Raw genomic sequence first — 20,282 nt, 5'->3', positions numbered from 1 at the left:
GTAAACTCTGGGCCGTGACTCATTTCAAACGGGTGATGAGTGCTGTGTCTAAACATGTGCGATGAGGCCATTTAATACATTAGAACTAAAATATATTCCGCTCTCAAACGAGCATTGCAAGAATATCTTCATAAGCATATTTTTTTTAAATCATCATTCACCCAGGGTCTCTGTGTACCTGGAACTTTGTCAAAGACAGAGCGCTGGGCACTGGAGTCGGCATGCCCGCGCCTCGACTGCTCGTAGAAGCGGAAGGGCAGCGATGCTGCGGCGGGGGACAAGGACGAGGACGTCTGAGAGAAACCCAGTACCTCAGACGAGGGCTGGACAGGGAGGTCCAGGAGAGCTAGCGGACAGGAACAAACAAGATCCATATCACCACATCTCGCAATTCACACTTCTGTTTCCTGTGCCATGAGACTGGCACCTAGAAATGCAAAATCCATGTCATTGTTATGTCAACTCAGAGGGGTTACATAAATTATATATACACACACACACACACACACACACACACACACACACACACACACACACATTATTGAAAATGATGCTAGTGTGGAGACTACGATTTGGTCACCAGCCTGAAAACAGAGTGGCAGTAGCACATGAAGTGGTGCCACATGAAGGCTTGAGCATCTTTACCAACTTTAATTTAATCAATACATGATTTATTATGTCCCTCCAAAAACAAACTGTTTCCTTCAGCTGCAAGGACACTTCTAACCAAGAGAAGAGGCATTAAAAGACAACAGAGCAATTTTGGCAACATTTAGTTGGATGCATCAAGGGCCTTACTGGAAAAGGTACAGCAAGCATGCTATAACAGAGCACACTACAAGAAAACCTGCCAATTCTCCAAACAAATAATACTTTCAAAAACATAAACACGATTCTCACCTGCTATCCTCTGCATCTTCATTTTGCGAGCCTGGATGCGGCCTTTGGCCAGTCGCTGCTTGGCGATGATGCAGCGGATGTGATCTGCAAAGACAAAGTTGGCCTGCAGGATGGGCAGGGGCTTGGCATGGGGGTTGGATGTGGGCTTGTGGATTATGATATTCAAGGCCCGGCTGTCGTCCTCCACCCCTGACACCTGCATATCCTGTAATAAGACGCAACCGATGGTGAAGTAGCACACGAAGAGGCACAATTGCCCTGATCAATATATTCATATTCAACCAGATCAGTATTTTCCCAATACATAGCTACATAGCTAGACAAATAACTGAGGCAGATCTATGCAATGAAAAACAAATACCCGGTAGTGTCAAGTTCATGTGGGAGCATTGTACTGTGTCTGACTGATGCTCACTATGCAATAGGGGTGTTAGAAAAAAATCAATACAGCAATATATCATGATATTTTACGTGGTGATATTGTATGGCTACTATTTTTGAATACAAATGTAGTCCAAAATTTAGTTGCGAGTTATGTTGTTTTGGAAGAATTATTAATGTAACGCAATCCACCATCTTGAATATCAGCTCTGTTTTTACATTTTTGGTCAACTGTAGAATATTGCAGTATATATATGATAGATTGTTGTGACCCATGTATCGTGAGAAGTAGGATATAAATCAAACAGATCGAAACACAGAAAAGTTGTAGAATGCACCTCTTCTTCCTAAAGTTTGTTTTTGACAACTGTTGCAACAACTATAGTGCGCACACACTTTCCAGTCAACGTCCACTGACATAAATAGCTAAAGGGAAAAAAAACGGCCTATGTATTTTTTTTTCACATTTTATTTTAAATATGTGCAATTAGCCAATAGGCTTTAAGGATAACGTTGAGCCATTCCCAGTATAGCATTGTGGCCATGAGTGTGCTGAGTTTGGCTGGGTGGAGGGAACGGGAGTTTTGTAAACAATTTAATTGGTAAAAAATGGTCAAGTCCACCTCTCAAAAAAATAAAATTAATAATAAACATTAATTAATTACACTGTAAAAAAAAAAAAAAAAGGCCACCAAAATAACTAGTGGACTTGGGCGTATGGGATTAGGTAACTCAACATGTGAGGGAAAATACTAGGGTGTGGAAGTGTTTCCCTTAAAAATAGCACTTCCTTGTGCAAGGAACATGCTGATATATTTGCGTGACATTGTATCTGATCAATTGAAGTTGCTGATAAATGCCTTGTGCAGTTCCTTATTCAGGCTATTCAGTGAAGGTGAAGTTAAAAAGTGAAAGCGAAGGGATTGTCATTGTGATACACTGCACAGTACACGGTGCACACAACGAAAGTGGCACCTTGGTGGATCGGGATTCGAACCAGCAACCTTCTGAATACCAGGCCACTTTTCTTTAAGAGCAAGGCCACCACTGCCCGCATTGATAAATTGATCAAAGGGATTCACAGGTCTATCTACCTACAAACTCTGTGCTGTTAATGTTAAAAAACACTGTCAAACATCTGTTAACTTCAACACATTTAAAACACATCAGCCTTAAAAAGTATAAAGTGATATGGAAACCCACAGGGAGCAATGAAATTTAATATTGATGCACTGCTCCTTCAACTCGATTGCTGCAAGGAAATCGGGAAACTGTTTTCATTCCAGAGCCATTGACCTCAGGATGTGGCCTCAAAGCAGGATGCCAAGAAGCTTGGTGTCAGACCAACGGCTGGCGATATCAGCTTCACTTCCAGTAAGTACTCCAGGTGCAGGAAGTCCTTTCATAAATATTGGATCTAATTTATTGGAATTTATTCTCATAACAATTTTCGCTGATGGGTCTGCTGCTAGACGTTTGGAATTGAAATTGATGTAAAAATTAAATTGATGTAAGTGAAAAGGCCTGAGGTCAAACTAGGTGAGCTTCAAAAACTTGCATGGTTCTAGATTTAAATTTTTGATCATTCTTTGACATTCTCTTGACAATGGGACCTTGAATGTGTGTGCATTACCTGCAAAAGCCCCGCAAACTTGACGACGCCCCAGCCCAAACGTTTGCTCTCAGGCTCCACCAGGCTCATCTGGTAAATATCCACTGCCAGAAAACGCTGGGCCTGTGTTCCATCTTTACTCACCACCATACAGGCAATAAGATCACTATTATCTGGCAAAATACAAGCAAAAACAAGCCACCAAAGTAAGTTCTAAAGGTTCATTGCATTCAATGGAAAGATAGGCTTAATAAATGGCAGAGGCGTTTACAGGGGAGGGATTATAGGTTTAATATGCTGTGAACTGGAGTTTTTGGTGGGCATGTCAATCTGAAATATGTCAGCAGAGTATGAGCTGAATCTAACCTTTTAAAACATCTGGAATCAGGACCAACTGCATAACATCACTTACTACACATCATTACTGCAGTGACAACATGGAATAAAAAGATGGGAATAGGTGTGGCCCTGCAGAAGTTTAGGGTTACGTTTCCTCTCTGGACTGACATTGCATCCAAGTATAAATATTTGCCATGTCCCTGTTACTCTGACTGACCATTCAATTTCTCCCCACAGCTCAAATACCATGGAAGCAGTGTTTCCCTGAAAGCTCGAGGCAACAGAAAGTGTTGACAACCACAGCTAAAACAGAAGCAGCATGAGATCATCCCAGCCCACAAGCGGTCAGCTGGCGACCTGGTGCAGAATCGCTTCTGCTTACAGGCGGGGTCAGCACACTGACGGCTTTTCTAAAAAAGAGGGAAACAAAAGGGCCTGTTTCCTCTCATTCTCCCTGAAAAAACAGAAGAAAACTGCTCAGCGTGGGCCACCTCAAACCCACACTTAATGTAAGCGTGGGCAATGATTGAATTAAAGATCGAAAGAAAGTCATCCTGTGATCAACCACTGTCACCCCGAGACCACATGACAGGAAAGTTCAATGAAAGCTAGGGGCTGTCCATCAACGTGGTGGTGCCACTTTTAGACATCTATATTGTGGAACCTCCAAAAATGTGATTCACTAGATGTTAGATGAGCACAACCTAGGGAACGTCCTCTCATGCCTTGCTTCAATTCCCTCAGATGAGTAGAAACAGTCATATCTGAGAAGAAGTGGTCAGCTGACTTCACAAGATGTGGAGGAGGCATGTGATGGTCTTTTGCCTAAATGCAGGGGATCACTGTGTGACAATGAAACGGGGAAAAACGAACCACTTAGCTATCCAGAGTTAAACAAAGTTAATGCTATTTACATAATTTTAAAAATGCTTGCATGATGGGCACACTGCGTCAGGGCATTTGTTTATACGCAGAAGTGGAACCAAAAAAAAAAGGGTCCATTTTGTGAAGTTTGTATAAAGGTGCTAGTAAAGGCAGATGCTGTGAAACTGTGTACCTGTCATTTCCTGGTTGGGTAAAAATAGCGAGACTGAGTGGCACCATCTGTCACTATCACACCCACTTAACTGCTGCCAAGATTGGTTTGACCTTTTTCCATAGTTAATTGCAGAAATATTTCAAATTCTCACACATTCTTTAGGGTACTGAATAAATTGTGATGCCAAAAAGATAGTCCAGCCTTATAAAGAGCATAAAGAAAATTAGCTAATTTCACTCCAGTGTTCTTTCTCACAATTGTTTCCAGTTCACATTCTGCCCTTTATCTCAAGTAGACGGCTTGATTGAATGGACAGTAACCTTGCTCGAGAGATCAACAGGTAACTCATATTTCACTTATGTTCTATATACTAGCTATGCACACATTTGTCATTGCATTTTAAGGGTAAGTCCCCTAAAAAGGTTGCCATATGGTGACAAAGGCAGCAATAGAGACAGTGAAATCAGGAAAAAGAGAGCATCTATAGATATCCTCTTTTAAAGCATTTTATAGCATTCTAGTATTTATTGCCTGTTCACATTTTCAATTAATCATTGAAGGTCAAATTCACACTTTATATACACTGCATAGTCTAATCTGAGCCTTGTACACTCTATATATACTGCTATACAGCTGAGGTGACAATACAGTTCACTTTGACTCTCTGTACAGTGGGTCAATGGATTTTATTTACAAAAAAATCTTATTAGACCAAATGTCTTTTATTATAAGACTTCTTATTATAACCTTTAATTAGTTTCTGAATAACAGGTAAAGTAATAGCACAGTAACAAAAATAAATAGAGGTGGTAGTAGCCTATTAGGTAACGCACTTGCCTATGAACCAGAAGACCCCAAAGTCCCTGGTTCAAACCCCACTTACTGTGTCCCTGAGCAAGACACTTAACCCTGAGTGTCTCCAGGGTGACTGTCCCTGTTACTACTGATTGTAAGGCACTCTGGAAAAGGCTGTCGGCTAAACGCCGTAAATATAAATGTAAATTGGGAGAACAGGCTGGGTGACCACATTTTGAGTGACTCCGCCCCTAAAAGATTTAATCTCACTCCCACTGATGGGAGCTTCAGGTGAGCTGATAACACCTGCTCTCCTCTAAAGCACAAAATGTTCTGTCTCACAAGCACAGTTTAACCTAGGCTAACATAATTTCTATGGCATTCACAGGCCAGACGAGCACCGGATGCAGTGGAGCATTAGCATGCTAGCAACACCCCTCCTCCTACCATATCAAGCTCACCTAGCACAGTGTCTGTGGGTACGTGGGCTTCAGGGACTGAGTTCTTTACAGTAAGAGCGTGAGGTGTGTACTGGAAAGGCAGCAGAGCTCAAGTGTTCTCCAGCCCACGCTGGATGAACTAGCAGCTGTGGTTACTTGTGTTACCAGCACTGGTAGCATTAGCAAGCCCCGCCCCACCACGCAGCTACTACGGAATTAGTGAGTCACATTTGTTATCAGAGAGCCTTCAGTACTTATAAACCGACAGCACCTGGGATCTGGGAGCACGAAGGTGGGAGTGGTAAGACATGGGGGATGTTTGCGGCTATGTGGCTTGGGTTTTGAAACGAAAGTGGTTGGTTTTTACAGCACAACATCCACTCATTGTAGTACATCTTCTCACTGGGCTCACCGCATTAAATATGACAGGATCAGAGACCCTTATTTGGGTTTGATGAGTTTTTTTTTTTTTTTTGCTTGGGTAGAGATCAGGTTATGACACTCCACGGTGTAAAAAGCCACCAGTGATCATCTTGTTCTGATTCTGATTATCTGATTTCTGCTGTAGAAGGGAAACTCCACTTTGGTGCACTAATCAAATTGAACATTGGGTTTAATAAGCCCCGTGACATTCAACAGGGTCCTTCTACAAGACTAGACTTTAATGGCAGAAAGTAATCACTTGGTATAAGCAAATTACTTGCTCCCTCCTTTAAGTGTTTCTGCCAATCCCAATGAGGACTCACTAAGGTCCAGGACATCATCGGTCTTGATGAGGTCCTCCGGCCGAGTGAGCGGTAGCTGGGTCTCCGGCTCAGCCTGTAGCTGCAGTGACAGTGAACGCAGCATGAAGAATACACGTATAGCCTGCAAAAGGAGAGAGACACAAAACAGGTCAAACACATAATGGGTGGGTGAAATCACTGCTTGTGCGTCACATCATGTGGAGCGTCTCAGAAACCCTGAACTGATAACATTCTTGGTAGTAAAAGGCTGAAAGACAAAAAATCAAGTTCTCTCTGCAGATAGAGAGAGAGAGAGAGAGAGAGAGAGAGAGAGAGAGAGAGAGAGAGAGAGAGAGAGAGAGAGAGAGAGAGAAACTTACTAAGAATTTCAAATTCAAGTAATTGTGCTGATTCCACATCACCCTTTTTAATAGATGGCCATATTAACATTACACTTTGCTAAACATATTCCACATATATTTCTGCTAATTGCCCTTTAAGCTTGTGTTATCTTCTTTATAATCTGTGTTTAGTGCTCATAATAAGATTGCAACTGTTATATACTATATATTTGTTTTCTTTATATTACATAATGTTTATATTGTGCTGTTTGAGAGACAATGGAACCAAATTCCTTGTGTGTGTGTATGTGTGTGCTACTACACTTGGCCAATTATTCTGATTCTCACAATTTGAACAGGTACCCAATACATGCCTGTATTTGGTTATACACCAGAACAATTTGAGTAGAACATGCTTATCATAATGCCCTATATGTTTATTTAATATGCTGGAATATCCCGACAGTAATTAACAATAGGACCCTAGCTGTGACCCAGCAGTTCTTCATTGTGCCATGCCCACCACCTTTACTGAGTAAAATCACAGTATATGTCTGTCTGTCTGTCTGTCTGTCTTCTCCAGGAAAAAAAATGTGACAGTTGTGGGAGTGTGGGGCTGTGTGCACACCATCTATTTTGGTTCAGATGTGGGACCAGCTGTAACCCACTGAGGATTGTGTTGAAATCTGAATACGCTGCAGACCTCTAGTCCCATATATAGTGTGTGTTTAGTACAATGACAAGGACTTAGCATACTTGAGGCTGGGAGGGTTGCAGTGAATCCGTGCAACTGTGACCAGGCAAGTAGCTGTGCCTACGCGTTCACATGCATTACATTACAGTGTAAGACTATGTTGTTACATTACACTCCAAACGCAGTTTACTTTGTTTCGTGTATTTCCAGTAGACAGAGCAGCACATTTTTTTCAGGTGGGTCCAAACTGCCTACCTGCCCATAATATCGTATCCGATACGAGAGGTTCTAACTACTACATACAACACCTGCTGTTTTAATTGAGTTTTGTAATTCATCCAGCAGTATAATGGTATGTTTGAGTGTGGGCCTCACCCGGCGTGTTTTTTCTACGTCTCCACAAGGAAGCCTTTTCACAAAGTCGATGCCAGTTAGCGGCGTTCCCGTGGGAGGTAGCAAGATTGAAGCATCCATCATCAGGTACTCCACATTCAGGGGTTTACTCTGCAGGATGGGAAGAGAATAAGCAGAGTTAGAAGACAATTTCCTGTTCCTTTTAGTGGATCACAGACTTACAAATGTATGAGTCTGTATGAGTCAGGGAATTAACTGGAGATCAATGGGCACATAACACCTCCAGATTAATCATTTCACTGTATATGGGGGGAAAAAAATAACTGGGAAATTGTTTTGAGCGTGTTAAAAAGGGAAGGGCAAAACGTGGTGAGAGGATAGGGATTGGAACATTTTACCGTCATGCTCCTGTACTCATCCTCAAACATGTCCAGAAAAATGTCCTCTCCCTGTAAAATGAGCACAGTTTCAGTAAAAAGAGTTTATTTCAGGAACTGCAAAAGTGACAATATGATGGCAATTCACACATCTTCAGTCAGACTGTAATAATATATCACCTCCCATAGTTTCACATTTTTTCAATAGGTAACTAAATTAATTACAAGGACACACATACACACTCTTTTTGTGTAACTACCGTTTCAGGAGTTTCTAGTCCTAATCTTAACCTTAATCTTTCACAAACACACATTTCAGTGATTATTCACATTTATTTTCATGGGAAGTGGTGGGAGCCCTTTCTTTCACTATGCTGCTGGGACAACTTGCAGCAATACTGGATCATCTAGACTTATGCAAGAGTAGGAACTGAAGACCATTTCAAACAAAACATTTAGCAAATCCCCCCCCCCCACCCTAAATATTACCTCAACAGGCACCTTATTGTCAATGGTCCAAAAATGTATGAACATCCTGACAAAATCTACTTTAGTGGAATAAGAATGCAAGCGTCAACTCTTAAAGAGGCACATGCCTTGTAAAATCTGCGTAGGAGATGAAGACTCTCTTCTCTGGCTCCCTGAAAAGTGTCAAGAATGAGAAGTTACTAGCGTGGAAAAGCAAACATTTATTTCATTATGAGACACTGTCATTTTCCACCTGCTACACGTTGAGATGGTTGTGCATTTACAATAAATTAGCCAAAATTAGCCAAGAAAAACCCATTCCTTCTAAGACATTTCCTTCACAAGACCAGAAATAAAGAATTCTATGCTCATGATGTTGATGACGCCAGACAAAAGGATGAGCATTACAGCTTTTAGCTCTCATATCAACACACATACACTCACCTCCAGACAGGCTAGATGAACATCTTTGATTATGCACTGACTACTAGAGAGCACAGACTGCTTCAAGAGCAAGCAGCTCAGCTCCAGTGTGGCCAGACGCACCTTTCCATCTGAAACACACCAACAGATGTGAATCATTTGCGATGCTTCACTTACATGAACACTTTATTAGAAACCTTTTTTGAAGGCTGTAAAGTAAGACAGCCCCATCAGATCTAAATGAACAACAAATCCTGAAGCTAGTAGGGGCAGTGGTGGCCTAGCGGTTAAGGAAGCGGCCCCGTAATCAGAAGGTTGCCGGTTCGAATCCCGATCCGCCAAGGTACCACTGAGGTGCCACTGAGCAAAGCACCATCCCCACACACTGCTCCCCGGGCGCCGGTCATGGCTGCCCACTGCTCACTCAGGGTGATGGGTTAAATGCAGAGGACAAATTTCACTGTGTGCACCGTGTGCTGTGCTGCTGTGTATCACATGTGACAATCACTTCACTTTACTTTAAAACTTTAGTATGGTTGCAATATATAAATAGCACAACGATTATGCACCAAAACCTTATGATGACAGTAAATGTCTTATAATGATAGGTCTGTAAATTGGACTAAATATTTATTAGTTTTGCACACAAATTAGTTTCACATTTCTCCCATGAAGTATCAACAAAATAAATTTATTATTTAGTGTCTTGTCCATGAATGTTCATTTAACACATTCATATTTTATGTGAACACGAATTGAACAAATCCATTTATTTAATAAATTGCATCAATTGTACTGTATTAAAAGCAGCTGCATTATGACTCTATACCATTCTGCACATGCATGCACAGTCAATTCTGTGCAGTTTGTAATGGTGGAACATATGCATCTGCTAAAGCCAGTTTACTTGCACATTTGTGACGAAAAAAAGTAGACATAAAAAGAATAGTGGCTTATTTATTACAACAACTAATTCGTTTTGGAATTGTGATCTTAATTTTTAAAAATAAAAAAAAGAGATGTAAATGGAACTAGTTCATGTTAATTTCTATGAACTAGTTCATTTTCAGTGTGAACTAACACAAGACTGTGACCACTGCCAGGTCTCTACCCACAGCTGTACACACTCATTCCTGGGCAGCTCTGTGTACCTGGCTGTGCTGCCTGGTTCATCACTCGAATGAGCCTCTCCACCAGCACTTGGCTATATGAGCTCCTCTCTTGATCTGGCACTGGCAGCTGGATCTTCTGCAGCAGTTCTTGGTTTATGCCTGCACCCAATATCACACAAAAAAAAAAAGCCTCTGACACACTTTCCACCCCCAATGGTCAGTTCCATTACAGGCGTTAAAGAGGCGTAGGATGGTTTCACTTTTGGTCTTAGACACAAGACAAGACATTTACCCTAAAGGTTAATAATAAACCTGTGACACCCAGCCCACGCCGCATACACTAATACTAAAAGCCCAGGGCCCAGAGGTATTTTTTTGGATGTTCTGAATTAGCTGACAATACACAACACTGCTCTGGGATCTGGGAGCAGGGTGGAGCTGAAAGAGAACAGCCTGTACCTTTGCAGTGGGACATAGCATAAAGCAGGCAGAGGACAAAGAGTGCATGATAGTCATCTGTCGTGCAGTCAAGAGCGTTGTACACCATGTCCAAAAAGGGCCTGTTAAAATACACAAGAGGCCACATTTCAGTTGTCACACACCCAAACACAGAGGACATTCGATTGAAGTTTACACACATGAGAGAACACACATGGGGCAGTGGTGGCCTAGCAGGAAGTGGACCCGTAATCGGAAGGGTGACTGTTCGAATCGCAAACGCCAAGGTGCCACTGAGCAAAGCACCGTCCCCACACACTGCCCCCCAGATGTCTTTCATGGCTGCCCACTGCTCACTAAGGGTGACGGCTAAAAGCAGAGGACACATTTCGCTGTGTGCACTGTGTGCTGTGCTGCAGTGTATCTGCAGACAATCTCTTCACTTTCACTTTTCACTTTCACATGAGAACTGCCTAATCGCACAGGCGCCACCCTGTTGAAACTGATCGCTGTTCTTCTGGATGATTTTGGAGAGCAGCCCGTTCCCTGGAAGCAACTTAGCCTCAAACCAGTAAATGTTATTTCCCCTTCGATTTTAGGGCAACATAGCGTGTCGCTGAATGAGTCATTCTGATTCAATCTAAAATGTGACCCAGGTGGATTTCATTTGGTCAACAACAGAGCTATGTGATATGCCTCCGCCCGAGCATCATGGGAGAAATGCCCAGAGCTGGTAGATATTCGTGTGCAATGTTCTCTCTGAGAAACGCACATAGAAGGAGTGAGGGGGGGGGGGGTTGTTGTACCGGCTCTGCTGTCCATCAGCGAGAGAAGCAGCCGCGCTCTTCTCTTCGTCGGTGGTGTTCTGCTCAGTCATAGAGGGCACCTCTGAAATCCTGCACTTCTCCATCACCACCATCTCAATCTCTGCATGCAAACACACACACACACACACACACACACACACACACACACACACACACACACACCACAAAAATGGAATCTCGTTTTTATTTCACGCATTTTTCTATCTACCACATGCCTACAGACCTCCCAGAAGACCATGCACACACCTCCACAGGCCACGTCATGACCCGACAAGCACCTTCATTCCCAGTTGCTGTGTTGTCAGTACTGCCGGCTTTAATTACACCGACTCCATCATAATGGTGCATTTGGCATACTGATGTGCATGCTGAAACAGTAAGAGTTTGCCACTAGTACTCCCAGCTACACCTAAACCTAAGGATGTTTTTATCCTAAGCTTGAGAGCACCAAATGTTTAGTGTATTGTACACTTTATTTAACCAAGAACAGAAAGTAAGGGTCTATCTGCATTAAAAGGCACCATGCCAAAGCCTGGAAAGGCAAGAACACACACGAGTCTGGGCCTCTACCACGAGAGAGGCAGTAAAGTGCTGTGACCGCAAGCATGGTGGCACCGTTAATCATCTATCTATTTTCACAGGAATCAATCAACCAGATCGCTGGAAGAAAAATCTTTTGTTTATAGGTGTGCAGGTGTACGGTATCTGATCTAGGCTATATTGCTAGTGGGCCCCCTACCCAAAAAACACCCATCAGCAGTGGTGGGGAAAACTGATCACTGGTGAAGGGCTAGAATGTGAGTTTGTGGGCTTCCTTTGGAACATCTGGAAGTGATCTTGTGCTCTTTTTTTGGCCTTCATTTTTGGGTGCGGCAAAGTCAGCTGTAACTTGATTGAGTTTATTGATGCAAAATGGGTGCGACATGAGGTTGGCAAATAGAGACCACACACAGAGGGGAGAGATGGCGAGACGGAGAGGTGGAGAGCACAGGATGAAGTAGGCCTGAGAGGGACTACGTATGAAGCATAAAACAGTGATTCCTCCCCAAACTGGCCTGATACAGCTTTGAAAGCTGTTGAAATCTAACTATTTAACCATTACCTATATAATATCCAGTTGTGCATGTGCACTTCTGACAGAATATCAGAACTGGTTTCAGTTTTGTTCTAGCTACTCTTTGGGATCTCTGGTATGTACCGTGATCTTTGTTTTTTTTAACAGTAGATAATAATTCCAGCATTAGCTATATGACAGAAAAAGCACACGCTTTCTACATTTACTGGAGACTAGTACATGGATAGCAGGTTACCAGTTGGTAAATTTGACTAGTTTGGCTAATTTAAGTTTAAGTACACTGTTGTGTTTTGAAACTAAGTAGTATTAATTTCTTCTAAGACTTCTGCAATCCAAATTTAATCTGTTTGCTGAAAATATCCTAAAATTTAAATTTTAAATTTAAAAGTGGAATTTTCAGACTATGCTTAAATTGGTTATAATCTAAAACATTTATTGTTTTAGAAGAACTAAACAGAGTAATCTACCTCATCCATCCATATGCAAAAATATTCCAAAAATTCTCTTTATGTTTTTTGGTAAACAAATGCCTAATAAGGACAACCTGGTGGGCGCTTGCAGCCAGTTTGGTGAGTGAAGCACCACAGCTTCAGGAATGATTCATGGAGGATCAAGTCATGGCAGGAGCAGGGTCCATTCCACCCAGCCGGGATCAATGAAAGAAGCAAAAGGCTGATTACCTCAAAGGCCAGATTCATTAGATAGCACACTTATTAGCAGGAAACGTTCTAAAAAATGACTGCATTCACTTAGGTGCTTTATTGGGTTGCACAGAGAAATAAGCTAATAATTGTACCTGAGTTCACCTGTGTAATTTACAGCCTGGGTGGGTTTGGTTTCGTTCACTGAACAAAGTGGGCAGGGAGAAATGGACCCTCAGCTGGGTCATGGAGGGCCACTCCTCTGCTTCCACTCACCTTCCGTGTCCCCACTCGTCCTGCTGCTCTTTGAGCTAACTTCTGTACCTTTACCCTTCTCCTCCTCAGAGCCTTCCTCCGGCCCGCCTCGCTCCTCCTCCTCCTCCTCCCCCACGTTCTTGTAGTTGGGCCTTTTCTGGGTCTTCTTGCGGCCGCGCTGGCGGTTCATCTCTAGCGAGCGCTCCAGGCTCTCCACGGGTTTGGTGAAGCGGCGCACACCTGTGTTGGCCTGAAAGCCATTTTTAACACAGACAAGAATGAGGCAACAGGAATCAACTGCGTTGTTTGTTATAAATGCTAAATATATTCCTATACATTATTATATATGAAAGGAATTAACAAAATGTTCACCTGTGAGCTTCAAAATCTCATGATTTAAAAATCTCAATGAAACCTTCAAATATTTGTTTTCCCAGTACATCCAACAGAGTAACACCTTTGCTGGTTTCCCAGCAGAACATTGAGCTGAGTATCAGACGGACACAACAACTTCCCATAATGTATCATGGTGCCATGTTTTTCCCAGCCAGACACACGAATATAGAAGATTCATCAGACCAGACCACCTTCTTCCATTATTCTGTGGTCCAGTTCTGATGCTTGACTGATCTGAAGAGACGGCTCATATGCAACCAACTGTGATGCACTGTGTTTTCTGACACTTCAGAACCAGCATAAACCTTTTCAGCAATGTCAGCTACAGTAGCCTTGGGCAACCATGACTCGAGATGTCAGAGTAAAAGTCTCGCACTTCCACACAAATCCTGAGTGATAGTAATCACAGTAATCACATCCACAGTGGACCCTATTCAACCAATGACATCCCACAAGTTTTGGAGATGCAATGATCACAGTCATCTCGCCTTGACTATTTGGTCCTGAAGTCCCTCAAATAGTCACTTGCTGCTAAAATAACCTACGGTCACTGTGAATACATGAGATGATGACCGACATGTAAGTGGTCATAATGTTATGGCAGCAGTGCACTAACACGGCATTTACAGCATTTATCAGAGGCCCTTATCCAGAGCGACGCTGAAGAAATTATGTGCAGCACCAGATGTTCAGCCTGGTCAAACCATGAAAGATATTAATTTATCCCGTCCCCACTGAACAAGCATGTGCATGCATCTGTGTGTGTGTGTGTGTGTGTGTGTGTGTGTGTGTGTGTGTGTCCCTATCTCTGAAGATTAAAGAGAATGAAAAGAGGTATAAACCAAGAAGCAAAACACAAAAACGTCCAAATGGCCTTCGAGCATTTCTAAGAAACTGGCTTCATGTTACTCGGGCATGTTATTTGCGATTGCACCCTCTGAGATTTGGGGCGCTGCTCCATTTCGGTTTTCTTATTACTTCTAGGAAAAGCGTTCTCTTTCTTTTTAAAGGCTGAAATCACATCGGTTTCATCTTGCCTCAGATGGTAGAGGGGGACCAGAGGGGTGGGTGTAGACGCTGAGATCCTGCCAAAAATGGCATTCTGAAAACGCAGCTTCAATATGAATTCCTTCACAAAAAGCACTTTCGTCCTCGGAAAGTGTACGAGGAAAGAAACAGACACTCGGCTTCTCAGAAGGCCTGTACCCAGCATCAGAGGAAACAGCTGCCAAAAGTCTGGGAGACAACGTAATCTGTCGGGACACTGTGTGACAAAACGAGGTCTTTCCTCCCTGATGCTGCCACACACAATTTTGTTGATAACCATCCTGCTGCAGGAAACTACGTCTCAGGGCAGCGATCACAAAAGAGAGGTCACAGATAGCAGCTCTTCTAAGAAGTCATGTCCAAGAGAAAGAGGGGGAAAAAAACACACACACACTGCAATGGTACCAAATCACCTAACCGCTTACGAAGGGAAACACAGAATGGCATTTTTCTAAAGAGAACAAACCCCCTTTTGAAAGCCAAAAACCACTTCAGAGACTTTTTATATATTTTTATATATATTTTTGGTGGCGACAACACCAAAAAAACAAAAGGAAAGAAAACGTAGAGAACACAAAAGACGTCCCGTTATTTAGAAGAAGAAAAGAAAATCTTGTGTCTCCACCCCTCATTTCCTTGTTGTCGATGGTACGCAGGACATGACGGGTCACGGTGACGGTCTTAGCAGAAGGCTCCGCTCACATCTAAGAAGTGAGGCTCTCACTAGAACAACATGTACGCAAAAAAACACCTGTGGTCGCCCTGTGGTTTCAAAGCTAATGGGTTCTGTTCAAGCGCAGCAGGGAGATGAGAAGCACCACCGGGAGCATCGTCAAGCAAACGAAAAGAACAAAAAAAAAAAACAAGAGATAAAATAAAAACAAGAGGCAGCACCCCAGCACCTCGTTGCAAAAACATATATAGCCGTGGTGCAGAAGCGTGCGTCACGCGTTCGTTAGAGGGTGACCGGTGGTCACTGTGCATGTGAATTTGCTTGGTCTGCCCAGAAACCAGACTTCACCTCCTGAGCAGTGGAACTGTATTGCTCACATCGCCAAACCAAACCAAACCAAAATCAGTACTGAAATGCATTTTTATCTGATGCAGATAAATAATAAAAGCACCCAAACCCCCAAGATTTTTAAAGAAGAAGCCGTTGTTAAATGTCACCACACAGTCAATGCAATAAGGATTGCAATTGACAGCATAAAAGGGTAATGGGTGAAAATGACTAATATTTTATTTTTTGGAACAGGAAAAGGAAAATCTATCCTTTAGCAGATGCTAAAAGCTCTGTATGAAAGCAGTAGCAGGCCGCTCGGGGACGAGCGCACGCTTGTGTTTGGGTCGGCAGGGATGGTGCAGAGTTTCTGTGGGCTGCAGGTCGGCGGTGGCGGCGGCAGCAGCGGTGGTGGTGGTGCTTTGCTTCTCATGCCTTACTGGAATAGGAAAGTAGGTTAGAGGAGCCACAGTGCTGGGTGCTGCGCAGGTACAGCGAGGACAGTGCTCGTTAGCCCCCGCGGGAGCGGAAATGGAACGTCGGAACCGGTGTACCTGCGTCTTAGGCTGTGGCAGAGGAACTGCTCTCAGGCCCTCTATTTGTGGCTTTACAGCTAGTGCCACTTGATGATGTTTTACGGTTCAAGATTACGATCCAAATGATCCACACTAAAGTCAGTCAAATGCATTATGGGTAAGGAGGCAAGACGTACAGCAGTGGGTGGAGCCTGTTAGGTTAATCTTATAATAGTTTATCTTCATCTTAATCAAATCTTACCAACGTACTGTGGCTCCTATAGAAAAGAAACATCATACCGGCCCACAGTAGGTCTAGTTTTTAGGTTACAGGACGTAGGGTGGATGCAGGTGGTTAGGCGCATAGGCAGTGACTAGGCAGGGCGAAGTGACCGAACTGCCAGGCACTGCCTGGCCTTGCTGTCACCTATGCCACAGATGACAAGTCTGTTGTTAAGTGTGACAGCATTTTTCTTGCACCTGTGGCTACAGACCTGTGCTCACAATCCGGGGCGGGCCATGGGGAATGGAGACTGCACCTGTGCGAGGTTTGCACCACATGGTGTTCCAGAAACACAGGTGACCCCCAAACACGTCACAGACGCTACAATCTCCTGCACCAGTTCGGTAGCTGAAGTGTGTCACGTTTAATACAGTGAGTGTCTGTGTGTGTGTGTGTGTGAGAGAGAATGTTCAACAGGATAATAGTCTCCAAACATTCTAAAAAGACTAACACACCATGTTCTGATGAGCGCCTGCACTGCAAAGAATACAAAAAGAAAACTAGACTTTCACAACCGCCCACGTGTGGCTCGCGTCTGCACTGGAGACATCTTCAAAGAGCAGGAACCACTGATATTCCGCTGCTTAGTAAAGCCCAGACATTTACGCCATTTATCAGATCCCCGGCGAGTGTGTTACCCACTAGGCCACTGCCCTCCCAGACAGGTACTGAGGAGCCACTGTGCCATTCCCTCCATCTCCAACGAATAAGTATGAGAAAAGGGTGCAGTTCTCTCACCTCGGGAAAAAATCGGAAGACAAACACCCTGGTAGGGGATGATTCATGATGAACTGGAGCCTACACCAGACAAGATAATCTGCTTCAGTCGCCACCAAATGCCCACTCCACTTTGACATCATTTCTGCAGGCGGTTTCTTCACAGCAAGCCAGCCGCGTTGGCACGGCACAGCAATGACATTGGCTACTTTGAGCTGCCATTTAACCAGATCAACCACAGTCAGAGGCCTGTGTGGCGCTTGGGCACGTTCCACCAGTCGGGCAAATACAGGTTTTTAGCCTGCAGGCTCCAAGTCGCCAGCACTTGCTTTCTCAGACTAGTTGATGGTGTATGTCGATGTGACGGTTTAGAGAAGCCAAGAGAGCAGAGGAAACAAAATGTGTGCATCTACTTTTGTTTGTACATGCAGGGCTTCCCCCCAGTTGATGAAATCAGTTTCTTAACTGTAACTCTATTAACAGGTCTGATGGGTGTGACCCAAGGTAAGTGTGTGTTTTTCCATGCATCCTATTAACATACAAATATAAATAGTTACCACAAACTCAGCATGCAGCCTATTGCACTACGTTAGCATGGTCAATTTGAACCTAAGTCTGACTAATTTCTGTTTCTGTTAGCAATGTCACAGAAAGTCAGTTCCTTGCTCAGATTAAATTTATAATTTGTTCCATTACCAAGCCCTGCACAAAGCAAACGTCTAACAAATTGTCTAAATTAAATTTCGTCACAATCAGTATTTCTATACATTTGGAAAAGTTCCCACTACTCTTTAAACCAGCAGAGGTGCTGAAACAACAGTTAAAAGTGCAGAATTTATTTATTTAGTGCAACATTTTTGATACATTGTTGATTATTCTTTTAGATGTGCCAAGTAAATAATAAAAGGTACTATTAAAAAAAAAAAAAAAAGTGTACTGTACACCAGTGCAAGATTTATTAAAAGATCTTCCTGCAAAGGTAATACTCACAGAGCTCTTGTGTGCATTGTGCTCGGCTTGCACAGAAAACATGGACAGGTCTCCATTAAGGATGACGTCGGCCAGTGCGCTGACCAGAGGCTGGTAGTGGATGATGAGGAACACCTAATAGTAATTGTGACACACATACACACACACACACACACACACACACACACACACACACACACACACACACACACACACAGGTCTGCTTAAAAAAAAAAAAAAAAGTCCCAAATTCCTTCATAATGACCATGAGCACACAAAGTGCAACACTGTAGTACCTGTGACAGAAGATAGAGGGACACCTGGGGGTTGATCTTGCGATCCTCAGACTGTAAAGAAAAAAAAAAAATATTTTCACCTTATACAAGGTATCTTAAATAAAGCATAGACTTATGCTCCAAGAGTCCAATTTAGGGGAAGCCACCCAACACAGGAATTACTATGGTATATGAATGCCAATGACTGTTATCTGAAAATTCACATTACCATACACATTAAATATATCCTACTCGGATATGAAAGGAATTTTCAAGAGGGAAAAAAATAGAAATACAGAGAGAACGGAATTTTCTCTTGGTAAAAACAGCTGGTTGGAATGTTGCCCAATTCTTTTCCAAGGTGGAACTGCAGAGCGTGTCTGTCTGCATCTCCTGCATTCTGGCATCAAAACCTCACTGCACCAAACAGGTCCTAAATAAACTAAACAAATTGAAACGAAGGCCAAAAAGAGTCAAACTGTTGGGCAAACAGAAGGCGCCAACTGCAGCTGGCATAGCCTCACCTGCTCCTGGCCGACCAGAGAGTAGACGTACAGCGGGAGGAAGAGGCGGTTGAGAAGGTGGTCCGTCAGCACGTCGTTCAGGAACTCGCAGTTGATGATGAGTATGTCGTTCAGGTAGTGAAGGTGGTCCAAGTGCTCGGCCACCAGATCACTAAGTTTTCCTCGGTTCTTGTGCCTGTACAGAGAAGGAGCTATGAACTTAAAAAGCATCAATTTACCTCCGTTTACATGTGTGTGGATAAATATACGCTTCTGCTAAACGTTTGTACAAATGTTTATGATATATTTCAAAACTATTAGGGCAACATCACCAGCACCGTGTTGAGCTTAGGAACCAAAACAGAAGTGAAGAAGTTCCTGATCTGTCAACACGCATATCACTAAAAGTGCCTGAGCATCTAGAAATTGCATAACTTTGAAAATGACATGACATAACTGTTTATTTGACTTGCTCTTCCATGAACCCAATTAGTCATATTGGACCGCATTTACCTCGGGCAAGCAGGTCAAGAATGCATGCATGCCAGGAACATGCAGTAATATCGTTTTCCCTTCAGCTCAGCTGTGGCCAACTCTAAATACAACACTGCCACCTAGTGGTTAAAGGTTGCACCTTCAAAACAATAGGCAATAACTAGGTATTGGAAGAGCAGGTGTATGTAAGTCTGCATGGGGTGCACATTGGATTATGCGCTCAATTTTTTTTTTTTATAACTCATGCATGTGTTATGGATAAACTACTAATTTCTAGGAGTCTTACTCTTCATCTGTCTGCACACACTTGTCCAGCTCGATGACGTGACTCCCAATAAACCACACAAGGTTGGAGAAGTAAGGGACGGCGGTTTTGTCCCGAATGTAGTGGAGCATGTGCTGGTTGTCCACTACAAAGCAGGATGAGAATTACCATGGTTACACAGGCACTGGCACCCCAACACTCAGCTACAATGGTTAAGACTGTCAACCAGGAAAGGAAGAGTTAAGATTTCAGATCAGCTCGGATTCCAAGTGTGGCTATAAGCATTCACCGAGAAGCCATGGCTGTGCTCTAGGCTACAGGAGTTAATATGGTTAATATGACGGGTCACCCACATACTGCTATTTGTATTGCAAATATAGGGCCAGGAATGGCTTCACAGACATTTTTTCACTTACAAGCAGCGGCTTGGAGAATTCTATTAAACGTCACTCTGGAAAATGCTGTACAAAAGTAAAAGCAAGTGGCCTTGGGTAAGCTGACATGTTGCACTGCCAATGGGGAAGCCTATTTTAGAGAAAGATTTCCATAGAAACGCAACTTTAACTATCACTCCTGGCTCT

General features: G+C 43.0%; 1 protein-coding gene across 6 annotated transcripts in view; it reads right to left on the bottom strand.

The window, feature by feature from the left end:
* Positions 1-20,282, bottom strand: part of clec16a (C-type lectin domain containing 16A) — a 35,398-nt gene that overhangs the window by 9,886 nt on the left and 5,230 nt on the right. For 4 of the 6 annotated variants that reach the window (XM_028985209.1, XM_028985210.1, XM_028985206.1 and 1 more), the window contains 16 exons: positions 19,723-19,846; positions 18,963-19,137; positions 18,460-18,510; positions 18,185-18,298; positions 13,258-13,486; positions 11,245-11,365; positions 10,460-10,560; positions 10,040-10,159; positions 8,910-9,019; positions 8,594-8,638; positions 8,019-8,069; positions 7,642-7,770; positions 6,253-6,373; positions 2,915-3,066; positions 901-1,105; positions 179-346 (listed from right to left, as the gene is read on the bottom strand). In XM_028985209.1, coding sequence (XP_028841042.1) covers positions 179-346; positions 901-1,105; positions 2,915-3,066; positions 6,253-6,373; positions 7,642-7,770; positions 8,019-8,069; positions 8,594-8,638; positions 8,910-9,019; positions 10,040-10,159; positions 10,460-10,560; positions 11,245-11,365; positions 13,258-13,486; positions 18,185-18,298; positions 18,460-18,510; positions 18,963-19,137; positions 19,723-19,846 — 2,016 coding nt within the window. The remainder of the gene's footprint in view (positions 1-178; positions 347-900; positions 1,106-2,914; positions 3,067-6,252; positions 6,374-7,641; positions 7,771-8,018; positions 8,070-8,593; positions 8,639-8,909; positions 9,020-10,039; positions 10,160-10,459; positions 10,561-11,244; positions 11,366-13,257; positions 13,487-18,184; positions 18,299-18,459; positions 18,511-18,962; positions 19,138-19,722; positions 19,847-20,282) is intronic. The other 2 variants (XM_028985208.1, XM_028985207.1) reach the window with 1 other exon arrangement.

This window comes from Denticeps clupeoides, chromosome 7 (genome assembly GCF_900700375.1).
Source record: "Denticeps clupeoides chromosome 7, fDenClu1.1, whole genome shotgun sequence".
Classification (NCBI taxonomy): Eukaryota; Metazoa; Chordata; class Actinopteri; order Clupeiformes; family Denticipitidae; genus Denticeps; species Denticeps clupeoides.
Note: the sequence above shows the minus strand (reverse complement) of the source record. Positions and strands in the feature narration are given on the sequence as shown.